Raw genomic sequence first — 23,972 nt, 5'->3', positions numbered from 1 at the left:
CATGCTCAGGCATACACGTATGGACCTCCTCTCCTTCCTATAAATTGGAGCAGGACAGAGAACCACAAGGATTGTCAGCTCCCAAGTCATGCAAGTATTGCACACAACACAGATAACTTCATCTGTTGGCCCCGCTGTCTCTGCATACCACCAAGCGAGGACCTGCAGTGCCCAGGCGAGACGATGTGCCTGGCAGTGCAAAGCCAGCCCACGTGTGTGCAGATGGCAAGGAGCGTGTGGCACTGTGCACCGACAGCCCTTGCCTGCCCAGGACTGCGTGTGGAGGGCGTTCTCCACTGCAGCCCTGCCCAACAGTCAGTAGGGGTGTGCGGCCATGATGGCAGTAATGAACAAACTGCTGCTTCACAAAGATCTTGGCCCGATTAGAAATCTTTGAGTAGTGCTGTTACAGCAGACAGAATGTGATAAGCGCAAGTAGTCTCCTACACTTCACATCCTTGCTACTTCATTCTGGGTGTTGTCACTGAGCAGCATCTAACACAAGTTCTGCCCTGGTCAGCTGGCTGCCTTAGCTTGAGCCCTGATGGCAACGCCGTGACGTGATGTTAGTATTGCTGTTTTCTCCTCGTCAGAATACTCTGCCTTTTGAAGGAAGCAGCTTCTTGGTTATTTTGTTTTGTTGTTGAACTTTATTGAATTAATTTACAATATCTATATTCCATATAGTTATAGATGTTTTGAATATGATCATCTGTGGTGCAGAGAATTTTTGTAGAAAAGGTATACTCAGTTCAGAAGGTGTAATAAGGATGTTAAAGAAAGAAGCCCCTGTTGTGTTGACCAGTGATGATGCTCCCACCACCTGACCAATGGTGGAGAGGAGCATGAAGAGAGAGGTGGTGCTGGGGGGATCTTGGGGCTGCTGGGCCTGTCATACTTTTTCCAGGCAGAGGTTTTACAGGTGTTGCCCCCATGCCGACCCTGTGGGGGGGGGCACTCCCACATCCTGAAAGATGGAGGAGAGGAGCGGGAGGGCAGAGTTGGTGCTGTGGGGGGCTGGGAGCTGTGGGGCCTGGTATGCTTTCCCCTGGCTGTAGTTTTCTGGGTGTCGGATGATGCCCTCAAACTGCCACCCTGTGGGGGCTGCTCCAACCTCCTGAAGGATGGTGAAGGAAAGTTGGTGACAGTTCCTGGGGGGGACAGGGGGCTGCTGGGCCAGTTGGCTTCCCCCAGGCAATGGTCGTCCGTCTCTTGGATGATGTCCCCAGGTCTATACTCTGCTGGGGTCGCTTCCATCCCCTGACGGATGGTGGAGGGGAGGGTGAGGGCAGAGATGGTGCTGGAGGCTGACAGGCCTCTCAAGCTTCCCTGAGGCAGTGGCTGCCTGCGGGTGACACTTTGAGGGAGCCACTGCCAACCCCTGAAGAATGGTGGTGGGGGACAGGAGGGTGGTGTTGATGCCAGGGTGCTGCTGTTTGGGTGCCAGCCGATGACTGCAAGCTTCCAAACCAGGTGGGTCCCTCCTGTCCCCTGAAAGAGGTGTTGATGCCCAAGGTGGATAGGGGCCACTGGGCATGATGTACTTCCCAGGGGCCACGGAGCCTGGGCTGGTGGGCTACGGGGGCTGCACTGGGGGCAGCTGAGCCCGACAGCCGTCAGGCCTGGCAGGGGCCGCTCTGGTGGTGCTCTGCGGCTGGTGGGCAGATTGTCACTGCACAGGCACCGGTTGTTTGTGCCACGTCTTTTCTGTGCGGCGCACTGAGGCGAGCAAGCTGTTTGTCCAAGCGTGAGGTTGCTGCGGGCAATATGCTGGACTGCAGCATCTTCAGCAAGGCGCCTGCAGGGAGAGAAACGTGCTGAGGGCACAGGAGAACCCCCTGCTCTCCTTCCTCACAGTGCATGATAGAGCCACCCTCAGCTCCCGGCCTGTCTCAGGCCCAGCAGTAAGAACATGCAGCAGGAATGGCGAGGCCAGTTAAACGTCTGACAGTGTCAATCTCAGACAGTGTTAGGCAACAACTAACTGGCTTCTCTATGCTGCTTTAACTAGAAATGCCTCCTTGCTCACAGGATCCCTATAGTAAAGAGAGGGGGCAGGATGGGGTTGGGGGTGAACAAGAACTCACTGGTTTATCTGCCTCCGTTGTCGGACAAGACGATAGCACGAAAACATTGCCATCAGCATGGTAACGAAGATAGCCACACCAAATCCCAGGCAGTACTTCTCGATAAAATTATTGTCTGCGGCATTTGCGTGTTCCTCACCATCCGCACCTGGAAAAACAATGTGGATCTGTTTCACCAGCTGCTGCTTTGAGGGACGTGGACAAGAACAACCATAGGAAGGATCCCTGCTCTGAGGCAGGGGCTGAGGTGGGTCATATCTATGGGGCAGGAGCTGCTGTGGGGCTGATGTGGGTCAGATCTACGGAACAGGTGCTGCTGTGGGGCTTATGTGGGTCAGATCTATAGGGAAGGAGCTGCTGTGGGGCAGGTGTGTGTCATATCTATGGGGCAGGAGCTGCTGTGGGGCTGGTGTGGGTCAGATCAATGGGGCAGGTGCTGGTGTGGGGCTGATGTGGGTCAGATCTATGGGGCAGGAGCTGGTGTGGGGCTGATTTGGTTCAGATCTATGGGGCAGGAGCTGCTGTGGTATAGTTGTGGGTCTGATCTATGGGGCAGGATCTGCTCTGGGGCACATGTGAGTGAGATCTATGGGGCAGGAGCTGCTTTGGGGTAGATGTTGGTCAGATGTATGGGGCAGGAGCTGCTGTAGTGCAGATGTGGGTCAGATCTATGGGGCAGGAGCTGCTGTGGGGTAGTTGTGGGTCAGATCTATCGGGCAGTATCTGCTCTGGGGCACATGTGAGTGAGATCTATGGGGCAGGAGCTGCTGTAGTGCAGATGTGGGTCAGATCTATGGGGCAGGTGCTGCTGTGTGTCAGATCTATGGGGCAGGAGATGCTATGGCGCTGATGTTGGTAAGATCTATGGGGCAGGAGCTGCTGTGGGGTAGATGTTGGTCAGATCTATTGTGCAGGACCAGCTCTGGGGTATATGTGTGTCAGATCTATGGGGCAGGAGCTGCTGTGGGGCACATGTGGGTCAGATCTATGGGGCCAGAGTTGCTGTGGGGTAGATGTGGGTCAGATCTATGGGGCAGGAAATGCTGTGGGGCTGATTGCGGTAAGATCTATAGGGCAGGAGCTGCTGTGAGGCAGATGTGGGTCAGATCTATTGGGAAGGATCTGCTGTGGGGTAGAGGTGGGACTGATCTATTGGGCAGGAGCTGCTGTGGGGCTGATGAGGGTCAGATCTATGGAGCAGGAGCAGCTGTGGGGCACATGTGGGTCAGGTCTATGGGACAGGTTCTGCTGTGGGGCTAATTGGGGTATGATCTATTGAGGCAGGAGCTGCTGTGGGTCAGATCTACGGGGCAGGAGCTGCTGTGGGGTTGCTGTGGGTCAGATCTATGGGGCAGGAGCTGCTATGGGGCACATGTGTATCAGATCTATGGGTCAGGAGCTGTTGTGGGGCACATGTGGGTCAGATCAATGGGGCAGGAGCTGCTGTGGTGCACATGTGGGTCAGATCTATGGGGCAGGAGTTGCTGTGGGGCAGATGTGGGTCTGATCTATGGGGCAGGAGCTGCTGTGGGTCAGATCTATGGGGCAGGAGTTGCTGTGGGGCACATGTGGGTCAGATCTATGGGGCATAACCTGCTGAGGGGTATATGTGGGTCATATCTATTGGGCTGGAGCAGCTGTGGGTCTGATGAGGGTCATATCAATGGGGAAGGAGATGCTGTGGGTTAGATCTATGGGGCAGAAGCTGCTGTCGGGCATATGTGAGTCAGATCTATGGGGCAGGAGCTGCTGTTGGTCAGATGTGGTTCAGATCTATGGGGCAGGAGCTGCTGTTGGTCAGATGTGGTTCAGATCTATGGGGCAGGAGCTGCTGTGAGGCTGATGAGGGTCACATCTATGGGCCAGGTATTGCTATACATCTGACTCACATATGCCCGAAAGGAGCTTCTGCCCCATAGATCTAACCCACAGCAACAGCTACCCCATTGATATGACCCACATCTGCCCCACAGCAGCTCCTTCCCAATAGATATGAACCACATGTGCCCCACAGCAGCTCCTGCCCCATAGATCTGACCCACAGCTTCTCCTGCCCCATATATCTACCCCACAGCAGCTCCTGCCCCATAGATCTGACCCACATCAGCCCGACAGCAGCTCCTGCCACATAGATCTTACCCACGTCTACCCCACAGCAGCTCCTGCCCTACAGATCTGACCCACATCAGCCCCACAGCAGCTCCTGCCACATAGATCTGACGCTCATCTGCAACACAACAGCTTCTGCCCCATAGATCTGACCCACATCAGCTCCTGACACATAGATCTGACCCAGATCAGCTCCAGCCTTAGATGTCTGACCCTCATCAGTCCCACAAGAGCTCCTGCCCCATAGATCTGACCTACATCTGCCCCACAGCAGCTCCTGCCCCATAGATCTGACCCAAATCAGCCCCACACCAGCTCCTGCCCCATAGATCTGACCCACATCAGCCCCACACCAGCTCCTGCCCCATTGATCTGAACCATATCAGCCACACAGCAGCTCCTGCCCCATAGATCTGACCCACATGAGCCCCACAGCTACACCTACCCATAAATCTGAACCACATGTGTCCCACAGCAGCTCCTGCCCCATAGATCTGACCCACAGCAGCTCGTGACCCATAGATCTGACCCACCTCTGCCTCACAGCAGCTCCTGCCCCATAGTTCTGACCGACAGCAGCTCCTGCTCAATTGATCTAAACACCATCAGTCCCACAGCTGCTCCCTCCCCATAGATCTGACCCACATGTGCCACAGAGAAGCTCCTGACAAATAGATCTGACCCACATCAGTCCCACAGCAGCTCCTGCCCCATAGATCTTACACCAATGAGACCAACAGCACCACCTGCCCCATAGATCTGACCCACATCAGCCCCAAAGCAGCACCTTTCCCAAAAAACTGACCCAAATCAGCCCCAGAGCAGCTTCTGCCCCATAGATCTGACCCACAACATCTCCTGCCCCATAGATCAGACCCACATCTGCCCCACAGCAGCTCCTGCCCCATATATCTGACCCACATCTACCCCACAGCAGCTCCTGCCCCATATATCTGACCCACATCTACCCCACAGCATATCCTTCTCAATAGATCTGACCCACTACTGCCCCACTGCATCTCCTGCCCCATATATCTGACCCACAGCAGCTCCTACCGAAATGATCTAACCCCCATAAGCCCCAAAGCGGCTCCTGCCCCATAGATCTGACCCACATCTACCCCACAGCAGCTCCTGCCCCATAGATGTGACCCACATCAGCCCCAGAGACTCTCCTGTCCCATAGATCTGTCCCACAGCAACTCCTTCCCCATAGATCTGACACACAGCAGCACCTGCCCCATAGATCTGACCCACATCAGCCACACAGCACCTCCTGTCCCATAGATCTGCCCCACAGCAGCTCCTGTCCCATAGAACTGACTCATATTTGCCTGACAGCAGCATCTGCCCAATAGATCTTACCCACATAATCTCCACAGTAGCTCCTGCCCCATTGTTCGGACCCACATCTGCCCCACATCAGCTACTGCCCCATATATCTGACCCACATCATCTCCACAGCATCTCCTGCCCCATAGATTTGAACCACAACATCTCCTGCCCCAAATATCTGACCCACGTCTGCCCCACAGCAGCTCCTGCCCCATAGATCTGACCTACATCAGCCCCCAGCAGCTCCTGGCCCATAGATCTTACCCACATCATCTCCACAGCATCTCGTGCCCCATAGTTCTGACCCACATCTGACCCACAGCAGCTCCTGCCCCATAGATCTGACCCTCATCAGTCACACAGCAGCTCCTGCCCCATAGATCTGACCCACATCATCCCCACAGCAGATCCTTCCCCATTGATCAGACCCACATCTTCCCCACAGCAGCACCTCCCCCATAGACCCGACCCACATGTGCCTCACAGCAGCTCCTGCTCCATAGATGTGACCCACATCAGCCCCACAGCAGCACCTTCCCTATAGATCTGACCCACATCATATCCACAGTAGCTCCTGCCCAATAGATCAGTCCCACCTCTGCCCCACCTCAGCTCCTGCCCCAAAGATGTGACCCACATCTGACCCACAGCAGCTCCTGCCCGATACGTCTGGCTCACATATGCCCGACAGCAGCTTCTGCCCCATAGACCTACACCCACAGCATCTCCTGCCCCATTGATAAGACCAACATCAGCCCCACAGCAGCTCCTGCCCCATAGATCTGACACACATATGCCCCACAACAGCTCCTGCCCCATAGATCCGACCCCCCTCAGCCCCACAGCAGCTCCTTCCCCATAATTCTGACCCTCATCTGCCCCACAGATACTCCTGCCCCATAGATCAGACCCACATCTTTCCCAAAGCAGCTCCTGCCTCATAGATCTGACCCACATGTGCCCCACAGCAGCTCCAACCCCATAGATCTGAACAACATGAGACACAATGCAGTTCCTGCCCCATAGATCTGAACAACATGAGACCCACTGCAGCTCCTGCCCAATAGATCTGCCCCATGGCAGCTCCTGCCCCATAGATCTGACCCATATCAGACACACAGCAGCGCCTGCCCCATAGATCTGATCCACATCTACCCCACTTCATATCCTGCCCCATAGATCTGACCCACCGCAGCTCCTGCCCTGAAGATACGACCCACATCAGCCCCACAGTTGCTCCTGCCGCATAGATGAGACCCCCATCAGCCCGAAACCATCTTCTCCCACATAGAAGTGATGAAAATCTGCCCCACAGCAGATCCTGCCCCATTGTTCTGACCCACATCTGCCCCACAGCAGCTCCTGCCCCATAGATCTGACCCACATCTGCCCCACAGCAGCTCCTGCCCCATAGATCTGACCCACATCTGCCCCACAGCAGCTCCTGCCCCATAGAACTGACCCACATCAGTTCCACAGCAGCTCCTGCCCTATAGATCTGACCCACATGTGCCCCAGAGCAGCTCCTGACCAATAGATCTGACCCACATATGCCCCACAGAAGTTCCTGCCCCATAGATCTGTCCCTCATCAGCCCCACAGCAACTCCTGCCCCATAGATCTGACCCAAATCAGCCCCACAGCAGCTCCTGCCCCATAGATCTGACCCACATATGCCCCAGAGCAGCTCCTGCCTGTCACGGAGTTCTCTCTAGAGCTCACTCCGGGACAGGGGCACAAAACCCGGGGCAGCAGGAACAAAAGCCCCCTCCCCCCCTTTTCTCTAGCGGCAGGGTACGGCAGAGTGCGGCGTGGCCCGGCCCGGCCACGTGCGTTTCAGAAGAGGGGAAGGGAAGGGAGATTGCGATTAGGTCTAACAAAAAATAAGGGAGGAAAAAGGTGATCTGAGAACGAATGGCAGTTTAATAACCTAATAACACTAAACAACAACAAGAGAGTTTCAACAAAGAGAATACCAAGTCCCCAATCTCACCGATGGAGCTGTGGAAGGCAGGAAGGTCTGACCACGTTGTCTCCTCGCAGGGAGCCGGTCCAGCAACGCCGTCCCCTTCCTCACTTCCCTTCCGGTGCCCCACCCCACATGCTCATTAAGGCAGTTCACAGAAAAAAACTTGTCCCCTTTACTCCCATTATGAAGCATGGTGTTCTGATGTGGAATACCAACACCAACCAAATTGCAAAACCATAACACTGCCCCATAGATCTGACCCACATCAGCCCCACAGCAGCTCCTGTCCCATAGATCTGACCCACATCAGCCCCACAGCAGCTCCTGCCCTATACATCGTACCCACATGTGCCCCACAGCAACTCCTGCCCCATAGATCTGACCGACAGCACCACCTGACCCATAGATCTGACCCACATCTGCCCCACAGCAGCTACTGCCCCATAGATCTGACCCACATCTGCCCCACAGCAGCTACTGCCCCATAGATCTGACCCACATCTGCACCACAGCAGCTCCTGGCCCATCAAGATGACTCATATCTACCCCACAGCAGCTCCTGCCCCATTGATCTGACCAACATCAGCCCCACAGCAGCTCCTGCCCCATAGATCTGACCCTCATCAGCCACACAGCAGCTCCTGCCCCATAGAACTGACCCACATCAGCCCCACAGCAACTCCTGCCCCATAGACCAGACCCACATCTGCCCCATAGCAGCTCCTGCCCCATAGATCTGACCCAAATCATCCCCACAGCAGCTCCTGCCCCATATATCTGACCAACATGTGATCCAGAGCAGCTCCTGCCCCATAGATCAGACCCACATCTGCCCCACAGCAGCTACTGCCCATAGATCTGACCCACATCTGCCCCACAGCAGCTCCTGCCACATAGATCTACCGACATGTGCCCCACAACAGCTCCTGCCCCAATCATCTGATACCCATGTGCCCCACAAAAGCTCCTGCCCCATAGATCTGACCAACATGTGCCCCACAGCAGCTCCTGTCTCATAGATCTTACCCACATCAGCACCACAGCAGCTCCTGCCCAATAGATCTGACCCTCATCAGCCACAGAACAGCTCCTGCCCCATAGATCTGACCCACATCAGCCCCACAGCATCTCCTGCCCCATAGATCCGACCAACATCTGCCCCTTAGGAGCACCAACACCATAGATCTGACCAACAGCTTCTCCTGCCACATAGATCTGACCCACATCTGCCCCAGAACAGCTCCTGCCCCATAGATCTGACCCACATCAGCCCCAAAGAAGCTCCTGCCCCATAGATCAGACCCACATCAGCCACACAGCAGCTCCTGACCCATAGATCTGATCCCAATCAGCCCCACAGCAGCTCCTGCCCCATAGATCTGACCCTCATCAGCCCCACAGCAGCTCCTGCCCCATAGATCAGACCCACATCTGCCCCACAGCAGCTCCTGCCCCATAGATCTCAACCACATGAGCCACACAGCAGCTCCTGTCCCACAGATCTGACCCACATCTGCCCCACAGCAGCTCCTGCCCCATAGATCTGACCCACATCTGCCCCACAGCAGCTCCTGCCCCATAGAACTGACCCACATCAGTTCCACAGCAGCTCCTGCCCTATAGATCTGACCCACATGTGCCCCAGAGCAGCTCCTGACCAATAGATCTGACCCACATATGCCCCACAGAAGTTCCTGCCCCATAGATCTGTCCCTCATCAGCCCCACAGCAACTCCTGCCCCATAGATCTGACCCAAATCAGCCCCACAGCAGCTCCTGCCCCATAGATCTGACCCACATATGCCCCAGAGCAGCTCCTGCCACATAGATCTGACCCACATCAGCCCCACAGCAGCTCCTGCCCTATACATCGTACCCACATGTGCCCCACAGCAACTCCTGCCCCATAGATCAGACCCACATCTGCCCCACAGCAGCTACTGCCCCATAGATCTGACCCACATCTGCACCACAGCAGCTCCTGGCCCATCAAGATGACCCATATCTACCCCACAGCAGCTCCTGCCCCATTGATCTGACCAACATCAGCCCCACAGCAGCTACTGCCCCATAGATCTGACCCAAATCATCAGCCACACAGCAGCTCCTGCCCCATAGATCTGACCCTCATCAGCCACACAGCAGCTCCTGCCCCATAGAACTGACCCACATCAGCCCCACAGCAACTCCTGCCCCATAGATCAGACCCACATCTGCCCCATAGCAGCTCCTGCCCCATAGATCTGACCCAAATCATCCCCACAGCAGCTCCTGCCCCATATATCTGACCAACATGTGATCCAGAGCAGCTCCTGCCCAATAGATCAGACCCACATCTGCCCCACAGCAGCTACTGCCCATAGATCTGACCCACATCTGCCCCACAGCAGCTCCTGCCACATAGATCTACCGACATGTGCCCCACAACAGCTCCTGCCCCAATGATCTGATACCCATGTGCCCCACAAAAGCTCCTGCCCCATAGATCTGACCAACATGTGCCCCACAGCAGCTCCTGTCTCATAGATCTTACCCACATCAGCACCACAGCAGCTCCTGCCCAATAGATCTGACCCTCATCAGCCACAGAACAGCTCCTGCCCCATAGATCTGACCCACATCAGACCCACAGCATCTCCTGCCCCATAGATCCGACCAACATCTGCCCCTTAGGAGCACCAACCCCATAGATCTGACCAACAGCTTCTCCTGCCACATAGATCTGACCCACATCTGCCCCAGAACAGCTCCCGCCCCATAGATCTGACCCACATCAGCCCCAAAGAAGCTCCTGCCCCATAGATCAGACCCACATCAGCCACACAGCAGCTCCTGACCCATAGATCTGATCCCAATCAGCCCCACAGCAGCTCCTGCCCCATAGATCTGACCCTCATCAGCCCCACAGCAGCTCCTGCCCCATAGATCAGACCCACATCTGCCCCACAGCAGCTCCTGCCCCATAGATCTGACCCACATCTGCCCCATAGCAGCTCCTGCCCAATTGATCTGACCCACATTATCCCCACAGCAGCTCCTGCCCCATAGATCTGACCCACATCAGCCACACAGCAGCTCCTGCCCCATAGATCTGACCCACATCGGACCCACAACAGCTCCTGCCCCATAGATCAGACCCACATCTACCCCACTGCAGCTCCTGCCCCATATATCTTACCAACATCAGCGCCATAGCATCTCCTGCCCCATAGATCTGACACACATCACCCCCACAGCAGCTCCTGCCCCATAGATCTGACCCACGTCTTCCCCACAGCAGCTCCTGCCCCATAGATCTCAACCACATGAGCCACACAGCAGCTCCTGTCCCACAGATCTGACCCACATCTGCCCCACAGCAGCTCCTGCCCCATAGATCTGACCCACATCTGCCCCACAGCAGCTCCTGCCCCATAGAACTGACCCACATGTGCCCCAGAGCAGCTCCTGACCAATAGATCTGACCCACATATGCCCCACAGAAATTCCTGCCCCATAGATCTGTCCCTCATCAGCCCCACAGCAACTCCTGCCCCATAGATCTGACCCAAATCAGCCCCACAGCAGCTCCTGCCCCATAGATCTGACCCACATAAGCCCCAGAGCAGCTCCTGCCACATAGATCTGACCCACATCAGCCCAACAGCAGATCATGTCCCATAGATCTGACCCACATCAGCCCCACAGCAGCTCCTGCCCTATACATCGTACCCACATGTGCCCCACAGCAACTCCTGCCCCATAGATCTGACCAACAGCATCACCTGCCCCATAGATCTGACCCACATCTGCCCCACAGCAGCTACTGCCCCATAGATCTGACCCACATCTGCACCACAGCAGCTCCTGGCCCATCAAGATGACCCATATCTACCCCACAGCAGCTCCTGCCCCATTGATCTGACCAACATCAGCCCCACAGCAGCTACTGCCCCATAGATCTGACCCAAATCATCAGCCACACAGCAGCTCCTGCCCCATAGATCTGACCCTCATCAGCCACACAGCAGCTCCTGCCCCATAGAACTGACCCACATCAGCCCCACAGCAACTCCTGCCCCATAGATCAGACCCAAATCTGCCCCATAGCAGCTCCTGCCCCATAGATCTGACCCAACTCATCCCCACAGCAGCTCCTGCCCCATATATCTGACCAACATGTGATCCAGAGCAGCTCCTGCCCCTTAGATCTGACCAACATCAGCACCACAGCAGCACCTGCCCCATAGATCTGACCCACATCAGCCCTACAGCAGCTCCTGCCACATAGATCTACCGACATGTGCCCCACAACAGCTCCTGCCCCAAAGATCTGATACCCATGTGCCCCACAAAAGCTCCTGCCCCATAGATCTGACCAACATGTGCCCCACAGCAGCTCCTGTCTCATAGATCTTACCCACATCAGCACCACAGCAGCTCCTGCCCAATAGATCTGACCCTCATCAGCCACAGAACAGCTCCTGCCCCATAGATCTGACCCACATCAGACCCACAGCATCTCCTGCCCCATAGATCCGACCAACATCTGCCCCTTAGGAGCACCAACCCCATAGATCTGACCAACAGCTTCTCCTGCCACATAGATCTGACCCACATCTGCCCCAGAACAGCTCCCGCCCCATAGATCTGACCCACATCAGCCCCAAAGAAGCTCCTGCCCCATAGATCAGACCCACATCAGCCACACAGCAGCTCCTGACCCATAGATCTGATCCCAATCAGCCCCACAGCAGCTCCTGCCCCATAGATCTGACCCTCATCAGCCCCACAGCAGCTCCTGCCCCATAGATCAGACCCACATCTGCCCCACAGCAGCTCCTGCCCCATAGATCTGACCCACATCTGCCCCATAGCAGCTCCTGCCCAATTGATCTGACCCACATTATCCCCACAGCAGCTCCTGCCCCATAGATCTGACCTACATCAGCCCCAAAGAAGCTCCTGCCCCATAGATCAGACCCACATCTACCCCACTGCAGCTCCTGCCCCATATATCTTACCAACATCAGCGCCATAGCATCTCCTGCCCCATAGATCTGACACACATCACCCCCACAGCAGCTCCTTCCCCATAGATCTGACCCACGTCTTCCCCACAGCAGCTCCTGCCCCATAGATCTCAACCACATGAGCCCCACAGCAGCTCCTGTCCCACAGATCTGACCCACATCTGCCCCACAGCAGCTCCTGCCCCATAGATCTGACCCACATCTGCCCCACAGCAGCTCCTGCCCCATAGAACTGACCCACATCAGTTCCACAGCAGCTCCTGCCCTATAGATCTGACACACATGTGCCCCAGAGCAGCTCCTGACCAATAGATCTGACCCACATATGCCCCACAGAAGTTCCTGCCCCATAGATCTGTCCCTCATCAGCACCACAGCAACTCCTGCCCCATAGATCTGACCCAAATCAGCCCCACAGCAGCTCCTGCCCCATAGATCTGACCCACATATGCCCCAGAGCAGCTCCTGCCACATAGATCTGACCCACATCTGCCCCACAGCAGCTCCTGTCCCATAGATCTGACCCACATCAGCCCCACAGCAGCTCCTGCCCTATACATCGTACCCACATGTGCCCCACAGCAACTCCTGCCCCATAGATCTGACCAACAGCATCACCTGCCCCATAGATCTGACCCACATCTGCCCCACAGCAGCTACTGCCCCGTAGATCTGACCCACATCTGCCCCACAGCAGCTACTGCCCCATAGATCTGACCCACATCTGCCCCACAGCAGCTACTGCCCCATAGATCTGACCCATATCTACCCCACAGCAGCTCCTGCACCATTGATCTGACCAACATCAGCCCCACAGCAGCTACTGCCCCATAGATCTGACCAAATCATCAGCCACACAGCAGCTCCTGCCCCATAGATCTGACCCTCATCAGCCACACAGCAACTCCTGCCCCATAGAACTGACCCACATCAGCCCCACAGCAGCTCCTGCCCCATATATCTGACCAACATGTGATCCAGAGCAGCTCCTGCCCCTTAGATCTGACCCACATCTGCCCCACAGCAGCACCTACCCCATAGATCTGACCCACATCAGCCCTACAGCAGCTCCTGCCACATAGATCTACCGACATGTGCCCCACAACAGCTCCTGCCCCAAAGATCTGATACCCATGTGCCCCACAAAAGCTCCTGCCCCATAGATCTGACCAACATGTGCCCCACAGCAGCTCCTGTCTCATAGATCTTACCCACATCAGCACCACAGCAGCTCCTGCCCAATAGATCTGACCCTCATCAGCCACAGAACATCTCCTGCCCCATAGATCTGACCCACATCAGCCCCACAGCATCTCCTGCCCCATAGATCCGACCCACATCTGCCCCTTAGGAGCACCAACCCCATAGATCTGACCAACAGCTTCTCCTGCCACATAGATCTGACCCACATCTGCCCCAGAACAGCTCCCGCCCCATAGATCTGACCCACATCAGCCCCAAAGAAGCTCCTGCCCCATAGATCAGACCCACATCAGCCACACAGCAGCTCCTGACCCATAGATCTGATCCCAATCAGCCCCACAGCAGCTCCTGCCCCATAGATCTCACCCTCATCAGCACCACAGCAGCTCCTGCCCCATAGATCAGACCCACATCTGCCCCACAGCAGCTCCTGCCCCATAGATCTGACCCACATCTGCCCCATAGCAGCTCCTGCCCAATTGATCTGACCCACATTATCCCCACAGCAGCTCCTGCCCCATAGATCTGACCCACATCAGCCCCAAAGAAGCTCCTGCCCCATAGATCAGACCCACATCTACCCCACAGCAGCTCCCGCCCCATAGATCTGACCCACATCTGCCCCACAGCAGCTCCTGCCACATAGATCTACCGACATGTGCCCCACAACAGCTCCTGCCCCAAAGATCTGATACCCATGTGCCCCACAAAAGCTCCTACCCCATAGATCTGACCAACATGTGCCCCACAGCAGCTCCTGTCTCATAGATCTTACCCACATCAGCACCACAGCAGCTCCTGCCCAATAGATCTGACCCTCATCAGCCACAGAACAGCTCCTGCCCCATAGATCTGACCCACATCAGCCCCACAGCATCTCCTGCCCCATAGATCCGACCAACATCTGCCCCTTAGGAGCACCAACCCCATAGATCTGACCAACAGCTTCTCCTGCCACATAGATCTGACCCACATCAGCCCCACAGAAGCTCCTGCCCCATAGGTCTGATCCACATGTGCCCCACAGCAGCTCCTGCCTCATAGATCTGACCCACATCACCCCCACAGCAGCTCCTGCCCCATACATCTGACCCAAATGCGCCCCACAAAAGCTCCTGCCTTATAGATCAGACCATCATCATCCTCACAACAGCTCCTGCCCCAGAGATCTGACCCTCACCATCCCCACAGCAGCTCCTGCCCCATAGATCTGACGCCCATCAACCCCACAGCATCTTCTGCCCCATCGATCTGACCCACATCTGCCCCACAGAGCCTTCTGCCCTAAAAATCTGACCCACATCAGCCACAGAACAGCTCCTGCCCCATAGATCTGATCCCAATCAGCCCCACAGCAGCTCCTGACCCATAGATCAGACCCACATCTGCCCCACAGCAGCTCCTGCCCCATAGATCTGACCCACATCAGCCAAAGAAGCTCCTGCCCCATAGATCAGACCCACGTCAGCCACACAGCAGCTCCCGCCCCATAGATCTGACCCACATCGGACCCACAACAGCTCCTGCCCCATAGATCAGACCCACATCTACCCCACTGCAGCTCCTGCCCCATATATCTTACCAACATCAGCGCCATAGCATCTCCTGCCCCATAGATCTGACACACATCACCCCCACAGCAGCTCCTGCCCCATAGATCTGACCCACGTCTTCCCCACAGCAGCTCCTGCCCCATAGATCTCAACCACATGAGCCACACAGCAGCTCCTGTCCCACAGATCTGACCCACATCTGCCCCACAGCAGCTCCTGCCCCATAGATCTGACCCACATCTGCCCCACAGCAGCTCCTGCCCCATAGAACTGACCCTCATCAGTTCCACAGCAGCTCCTGCCCTATAGATCTGACCCACATGTGCCCCACAGAAGTTCCTGCCCCATAGATCTGTCCCTCATCAGCCCCACAGCAACTCCTGCCCCATAGATCTGACCCAAATCAGCCCCACAGCAGCTCCTGCCCCATAGATCTGACCCACATATGCCCCAGAGCAGCTCCTGCCACATAGATCTGACCCACATATGCCCCACAGCAGCTCCTGCCCCATAGATCTAACCAACAGCATGACCTGCCCCATAGATCTGACCCACATCTGCCCCACAGCAGCTACTGCCCCATAGATCTGACCCACATCTGACCACAGCAGCTCCTGGCCAATCAAGATGACCCATATCTACCCCACAGCAGCTCCTGCCCCATTGATCTGACCAACATCAGCCCCACAGCAGCTACTGCCCCATAGATCTGACCCAAATCATCAGCCACACAGCAGCTCCTGCCCCATAGATCTGACCCTCATCAGCCACACAGCAGCTCCTGCCCCATAGAACTGACCCACATCAGCCCCACAGCAACTCCTGCCCCATAGATCAGACCCACATCTGCCCCATAGCAGCTCCTGCCCCATAGATCTGACCCAAATCATCCCCACAGCAGCTCCTGCCCCATATATCTGACCAACATGTGATCCAGAGCAGCTCCTGCCCCATAGATCAGACCCACATCTGCCCCACAGCAGCTACTGCCCATAGATCTGACCCACATCTGCCCCACAGCAGCTCCAGCCCCATAGATCTGACGCACATGTGACCCACAGCATCTCCTGCCCCATAGAAATGTCCCACATCAGACCCATAGAAGCTCCTGCCCCATAGATCTGACCCACATCTGCACCACAGCAGCTCCTGGCCCATCAAGATGACCCATATCTGCCCCACAGCAGCTCCTGCCCCATAGATCGTACCAACATCAGCCCCACAGCAGCTACTGCCCCATAGATCTGACCCAAATCATCAGCCACACAGCAGCTCCTGCCGCATAGATCTGACCCTCATCAGCCACACAGCAGCTCCTGCCCAATAGAACTGACCCATATCAGCCCCACAGCAACTCTTGGCCCATAGATCAGACCCACATCTGCCCCATAGCAGCTCCTGCCCCATAGAACTGACCCACATCAGCCCCACAGCAACTCCTGCCCCATAGATCAGACCCACATCTGCCCCATAGCAGCTCCTGCCCCATAGATCTGACCCAAATCATCCCCACAGCAGCTCCTGCCCCATAGATCAGACCCACTTCTGCCCCACAGCAGCTACTGCCCATAGATCTGACCCACATCTGCCCCACTTCAGCTCCTGCCCTATTGATCTGACCCACATCTGCCCCACAGCAGCTCCTGCCCCATAGATCTGACGCACATGTGACCCACAGCATCTCCTGCCCCATAGAAATGTCCCACATCAGCCCCATAGAAGCTCCTGCCCCATAGATCTGACCCACATCAGCCCCACAGAAGCTCCTGCCCCATAGGTCTGATCCACATGTGCCCCACAGCAGCTCCTGCCCCATAGATCTGACCCACATCAGCCCCACAGCAGCTCCTGCCCAATAGATCAGATCCACATCTCCCCCACAGCAGCTCCTGCCCCATACATCTGACCCAAATGCGCCCCACAAAAGCTCCTGCCTTATAGATCAGACCATCATCAGCCTCACAACAGCTCCTGCCCCAGAGATCTGACCCTCACCATCCCCACAGCAGCTCCTGCCCCATAGATCTGACGCCCATCAACCCCACAGCATCTTCTGCCCCATCGATCTGACCCACATCAGCCCCACAGAGCCTTCTGCCCTAAAAATCTGACCCACATCAGCCACAGAACAGCTCCTGCCCCATAGATCTGATCCCAATCAGCACCACAGCAGCTCCTGCCCCATAGATCTGACCCACATCAGCCCCACAGCAGCTCCTGCCCCATAGATCAGACCCACATCTGCCCCACAGCAGCTCCTGCCCCAATAGATCTGACCCACTTCAGCCCCACAGCAGCTCCTGCCCCATAGATCTTACCCACATCTGCCCCACAGCATCTCCTGCCCCATAGATCTGACCCACATGCGCCCTACAGCAGCTCCTGCCCAATAAATATGACACACATATGCCCCACTGCAGCTCCTGCCTTACAGATCAGACCCTCATCAGCCTCACAACAGCTCCTGCCCAAAAGATCTACCCTTGAGCATCTCCTGCTACATAGATGTGACCCTCATCAACCCCACAGCATCTTCTGCCCCATAGATCTGACCCTCAGCAGCAACACAGCAGCACCTGCCCCACAGATATGACCCTCATATACCCCACAGCAGCTCCTGCCCCATAGATCTTACCAACATCAGCTCCACAGCAGCACCTACCCCATAGATCTGACCCACATCTGCCCCAAAGCAGCTCCTGCCCCATACATCTGACCCACATCTGCCCCACAGCAGCTCCTGCCCCATAGATCTGACCCGCATCAGCCACACAGCAGCTCCTGCCCCATACATCTGACCCACTTGCGCCCCACAGCAGCTTCTGCCTTATAGATCAGACCATCATCAGCCTCACAACAGCTCCTGCCCCATAGATCTACTCCACAGCAGCTCCTGCCCCATAGATCTGACCCACATAAACCCACAGCAGCACCTGTTCCGTAGATCTGACACACATCATCCCCACAACTGCTCCTGCCCCAAAGATCTGATATACATGTGCCCCACAGGAGCTCCTGCCCCATAGATCTGACCCACATCTGCCTCACAGCAGCTCCTGCCCAGTAGATCTGACCCACAGCAGCTCCTGCCCCATAGATCTGACCAACATGTGCCCCAGAGCAGATACTGCCCGATAGATCTGACCCACAACTACCCCACAGCAGCTCCTGCCCCATAGATCTGACCCACATCTGCACTACAGCAGCTCCTGCCCCATAGATCCCACTCACATGTGCCCCAGAGCAGATACTGCCCGATAGATCTGACCCACAACTACCCCACAGCAGCTCTTGCCCCATAGATCTGACCCACATCTGCACTACAGTAGCTCCTGCCGCATACATCTGACTCACATATGCCCCACAGCTACACCTGCCCCATAGATCTGACCAACATCTACCCCACAGCAGCTCCTGCCCCATAGATCTCACTCACATGTGCCCCAGAGCAGATCCTGCCCCATAGATCTGACACACAACTACCCCACAGCAGCTCCTGCCCCATAGATCTGATCCAAATCAGCCCCACACCAGCTCCTGCCCCATAGATCTGACCCACATCAGCCCCACACCAGTTCCTGGCCCATTGATCTGACCCACACCAGCCCCACAGCAGCTCCTGCCCCATAGATCTGACACACACCTGCCCCACAGCAGCACCTGCCCCATAGATATGACACACACCTGCCCCACAGCAGCTCCTGCCCCATAGATATGACCCACCTCAGCCCCTGCGTCATAGATCTGACCCACATGTGCCCCTTAGCAGCTCCTGCCCCATAGATCTGACCCACAGCAGCTCCTAACTCATAGATCTGACCCTCATATGACCCACAGCAGCTCCTGCCCCATTGATTTGACCCACATAAACCCACAGCAGCAACTGTTCCGTAGATCTGACATACATCATCCCTACAACTGATCCTGCCCCAAAGATTTGAAATACATGTGCCCCACAGGAGCTCCTGCCCCATAGATCTGACCCACATCTGCCCCACAGAAGCTCCTGCCCCATAGATCTGGCCCACAGCAGCTCCTACCCCATAGATCTGACCCACATCTGCCCCACAGCAGCTCCTGCCCATAGATCAGACCCACATCAGCCCCACCGCAGATCCGGCCCTATAGATCTGACCCTCATCAGCCCCACAGCAGCTCCTGACCCATAGATCAGACCCACAGCAGCTCCTGCCTCATAGATCTGTCCCCCCTGAGCCCCACAGCAGCTCCTGTCCCGTAGATTTGAACCTCATCAGCCACACAGCAGCTCCTGCCCCATTGATCTGACCCACATAAACCCACAGCAGCTCCTGCCCCATAGATCTGACGCACACCAACCCCACAGCAGCTCCTGCCTCATAGATCTGACCCACATCGTCCCCAAAGCAGCTCCTGCCCATAGATCTGACCCACATCTGCCCCACAGCAGCTCCTACCCCATACATCTGAACCACATGTGCCCCACAGCAGCTCCTGCCCCATAGATCTGACCCGCATCAGCCACACAGCAGCTCCTGCCCCATAAATCTGACGCACTTGCGCCCCACAGCTGCTCCTGCCTTATAGATCAGACCATCATCAGCCTCACAACAGCTCCTGCCCCATAGATCTACTCCACAGCAGCTCCTGCCCCATAGATCTGACCCACATAGGCCCCACAGCAGCTCCTGCCCCACAGATCTGACCAACATCAGCTCCACAGCAGCACCTACCTCATAGATCTGAACCACATCTGCCCCACATCAGCTCCTGCCACATAGATCTACCGACATGTGCCCCACAACAGCTCCTGCCCCAAAGATCTGATACCAATGTGCCCCACAAAAGCTCCTGCCCCATAGATCTGACCAACATGTGCCCCACAGCAGCTCATGTCTCATAGATCTTAAACACATCAGCACCACAGCAGCGCCTGCCCAATAGATCTGACCCTCATCAGCCACAGAACAGCTCCTGCCCAATAGATCTGACCCTCATCAGCCACACAACAGCTCTTTCCCCATAGATATGACCCACATCAGCACCACAGCATCTCCTGCCCCATAGATCCGACCCACATCTGCCCCTTAGGAGCTCCAACCCCATAGATCTGACCAACAGCTGCTCCTGCCACATAGATCTGACCCACATCTGCCCCAGAACAGCTCCCGCCCCATAGATCTGACCCACATCAGCCCCAAAGAAGCTCCTGCCCCATAGATCAGACCCTCATCAGCCACACAGCAGCTCCTGACCCATCGATCTGATCCTAATCAGCCCCACAGCATCTCCTGCCTTATAGATCTGACCCTCATCAGCCCCACAGCAGCTCCTGCCCCATAGATCAGACCCATATCTGCCCCACAGCAGCTCCTGCCCCATAGATCTGACCCACATCTGCCCCATACCAGATCCTGCCCAATCGATCTGACCCACATTATCCCCACAGCAGCTCCTGCCCCATAGATCTGACCCACATCAGCCCCAAAGAAGCTCCTGCCCCATAGATCAGACCCACGTCAGCCACACAGCAGCTCCCGCCCCATAGATCTGACCCACATCGGACCCACAACAGCTCCTGCCCCATAGATCAGACCCACATCTACCCCACTGCAGCTCCTGCCCCATATATTTTACCAACATCAGCGCCATAGCATCTCCTGCCCCATAGATCTGACACACATCACCCACACAGCAGCTCCTGCCCCATAGATCTAACCCCCATCAGACCCACAGCAGCTCCAGTCCCATAGATCTGACCCACATCTACCCCACAGAAGCTCCTGCACCATATACCTGACCCACGTCTTCCCCACAGCAGCTCCTGCCCCATAGATCTGACCCACGTCTTCCCCACAGCAGCTCCTGCCCCATAGATCTGACCCACGTCTTCCCCACAGCAGCTCCTGCCCCATAGATCTCAACCACATGAGCCACACAGCAGCTCCTGTCCCACAGATCTTACCCACATCTGCCCCACAGCATCTCCGGCCCCATAGATCTGACCCACATGCGCCCTACAGCAGCTCCTTCCCTATAGATCTGACCCACATAAACCCACAGCAGCACCTGTTCCGTAGATCTGACACACATCATCCCCACAACTGCTCCTGCCCCAAAGATCTGATATACATGTGCCCCACAGGAGCTCCTGCCCCATAGATCTGACCCACATCAGCCCCACAGCATCTCCAGCCCAGTAGATCTGACCCACAGCGGCTCCTGCCCCATAGATCTGACCAACATGTGCCCCAGAGCAGATACTGCCCGATAGATCTGACCCACAACTACCCCACAGCAGCTCCTGCCCCATAGATCTGACCCACATCTGCACTACAGCAGCTCCTGCCCCATAGATCCCACTCACATGTGCCCCAGAGCAGATACTGCCCCATAGATCTGACCCACAACTACCCCACAGCAGCTCCTGCCCCATAGATCTGACCCACATCTGCACTACAGGAGCTCCTGCCGCATACATCTGACTCACATATGCCCCACAGCAACACCTGCCCCATAGATCTGACCAACATCTACCCCACAGCAGCTCCTGCCCCATAGATCTCACTCACATGTGCCCCAGAGCATATCCTGCCCCATAGATCTGACCCACAACTACCCCACAGCTGCTCCTGCCCCATAGATCTGATCCAAATCAGCCCCACAGCAGCTCCTGCCCCATAGATATGACCCTCATCATCCCCACAGCAGCTCCTGCCCCATTGATCTGACTCACATCTGCCCCACTGCAGCTCCTGCCCCATAGATCTGACCAACATCTGCCACATAGCAGCTCCTGCCCCATATATCTGACCCATATAAGATCCACAGCAATGCCTGCCCCATAGATCTCAACCACATGAGCCCCACAGCAGCTCCTGTCCCACAGATCTGACCCACATAGGCCCCATAGCAGCTCCTGCCCCATAGATTTGACCCTCAGCAGCAACACAGCAGCTCCTGCCCCACAGATCTGACCAACACCAGCTCCACAGCAGCACCTACCTCATAGATCTGACCCACATCTGCCCCACATCAGCTCCTGCCACATAGATCTACCGACATGTGCCCCACAACAGCTCCTGCCCCAAAGATCTGATACCCATGTGCCCCACAAAAGCTCCTGCCCAATAGATCTGACCAACATGTGCCCCACAGCAGCTCCTGTCTCATAGATCTTAAACACATCAGCACCACAGCAGCTCCTGCCCAATAGATCTGACCCTCATCAGCCACAGAACAGCTCCTGCCCCATAGATCTGACCCACATCAGCACCACAGCATCTCCTGCCCCATAGATCCGACCCACATCTGCCCCTTAGGAGCTCCAACCCCATACATCTGACCAACAGCTGCTCCTGCCACATAGATCTGACCCACATCTGCCCCAGAACAGCTCCCGCCCCATAGATCTGACCCACATCAGCCCCAAAGAAGCTCCTGCCCCATAGATCAGACCCACATCAGCCCCACAGCAGCTCCTGACCCATAGATCTGATCCCAATCAGCCCCACAGCATCTCCTGCCCCATAGATCTGACCCTCATCAGCCCCACAGCAGCTCCTGCCCCATAGATCAGACCCATATCTGCCCCACAGCAGCTCCTGCCCCATAGATCTGACCCACATCTGCCCCATACCAGATCCTGCCCAATCGATCTGACCCACATTATCCCCACAGCAGCTCCTGCCCCATAGATCTGACCCACATCAGCCCCAAAGAAGCTCCTGCCCCATAGATCAGACCAGCGTCAGCCACACAGCAGCTCCCGCCCCATAGATCTGACCCACATCGGACCCACAACAGCTCCTGCCCCATAGATCAGACCCACATCTACCCCACAGCAGCTCCTGCCCCATATATCTTACCAACATCAGCGCCATAGCAGCTCCTGCCCCATAGATCTAACCCCCATCAGACCCACAGCAGCTCCAGTCCCATAGATCTGACCCACATCTACCCCACAGAAGCTCCTGCACCATATATCTGACCCACGTCTTCCCCACAGCAGCTCCTGCCCCATAGATCTGACCCACGTCTTCCCCACAGCAGCTCCTGCCCCATAGATCTGACCCACGTCTTCCCCACAGCAGCTCCTGCCCCATAGATCTCAACCACATGAGCCACACAGCAGCTCCTGTCCCACAGATCTTACCCACATCTGCCCCACAGCATCTCCTGCCCCATAGATCTGACCCACATGCGCCCTACAGCAGCTCCTTCCCTATAGATCTGACCCATATAAGACCCACAGCAGCACCTGTTCCGTAGATCTGACACACATCATCCCCACAACTGCTCCTGCCCCAAAGATCTGATATACATGTGCCCCACAGGAGCTCCTGCCCCATAGATCTGACACACAGCACCCCCACAGCAGCTCCTGCCCCATAGATCTTACCCACGTCTTCCCCACAGCAGCTCCTGCCCCATAGATCTGACCCACGTCTTCCCCACAGCAGCTCCTGCCCCATAGATCTCAACCACATGAGCCACACAGCAGCTCCTGTCCCACAGATCTGACCCACATAGGCCCCACAGCAGCTCTTGCCCCATAGATCTAACCAACATCAGCTCCACAGCAGCTCCTTCCCTATAGATCTGACCCACATAAGACCCACAGCAGCACCTGTTCCGTAGATCTGACACACATCATCCCCACAACTGCTCCTGCCCCAAAGATCTGATATACATGTGCCCCACAGGAGCTCCTGCCCCATAGATC

The 23,972-nt window shown here is 56.1% G+C and overlaps 1 protein-coding gene across 1 annotated transcript; it reads right to left on the bottom strand.

The window, feature by feature from the left end:
- Positions 1-630: 630 nt before the first annotated feature.
- Positions 631-2,234, bottom strand: LOC146756219 (uncharacterized). The gene is made up of 2 exons (XM_085524986.1): positions 2,088-2,234; positions 631-1,798 (listed from the first exon to the last, which is right to left on the bottom strand). Exons 1-2 carry the CDS (start codon positions 2,144-2,146, stop codon positions 748-750), a joined length of 1,110 nt encoding a protein of 369 aa, XP_085381112.1. The 5' UTR covers positions 2,147-2,234; the 3' UTR covers positions 631-747.
- Between the last annotated feature and the right edge of the window lie 21,738 nt (positions 2,235-23,972).

This window comes from Coturnix japonica, chromosome 28 (assembly GCF_054131305.1).
Source record: "Coturnix japonica strain WE chromosome 28, WE-NBRP24, whole genome shotgun sequence".
Classification (NCBI taxonomy): Eukaryota; Metazoa; Chordata; class Aves; order Galliformes; family Phasianidae; genus Coturnix; species Coturnix japonica.
Note: the sequence above shows the minus strand (reverse complement) of the source record. Positions and strands in the feature narration are given on the sequence as shown.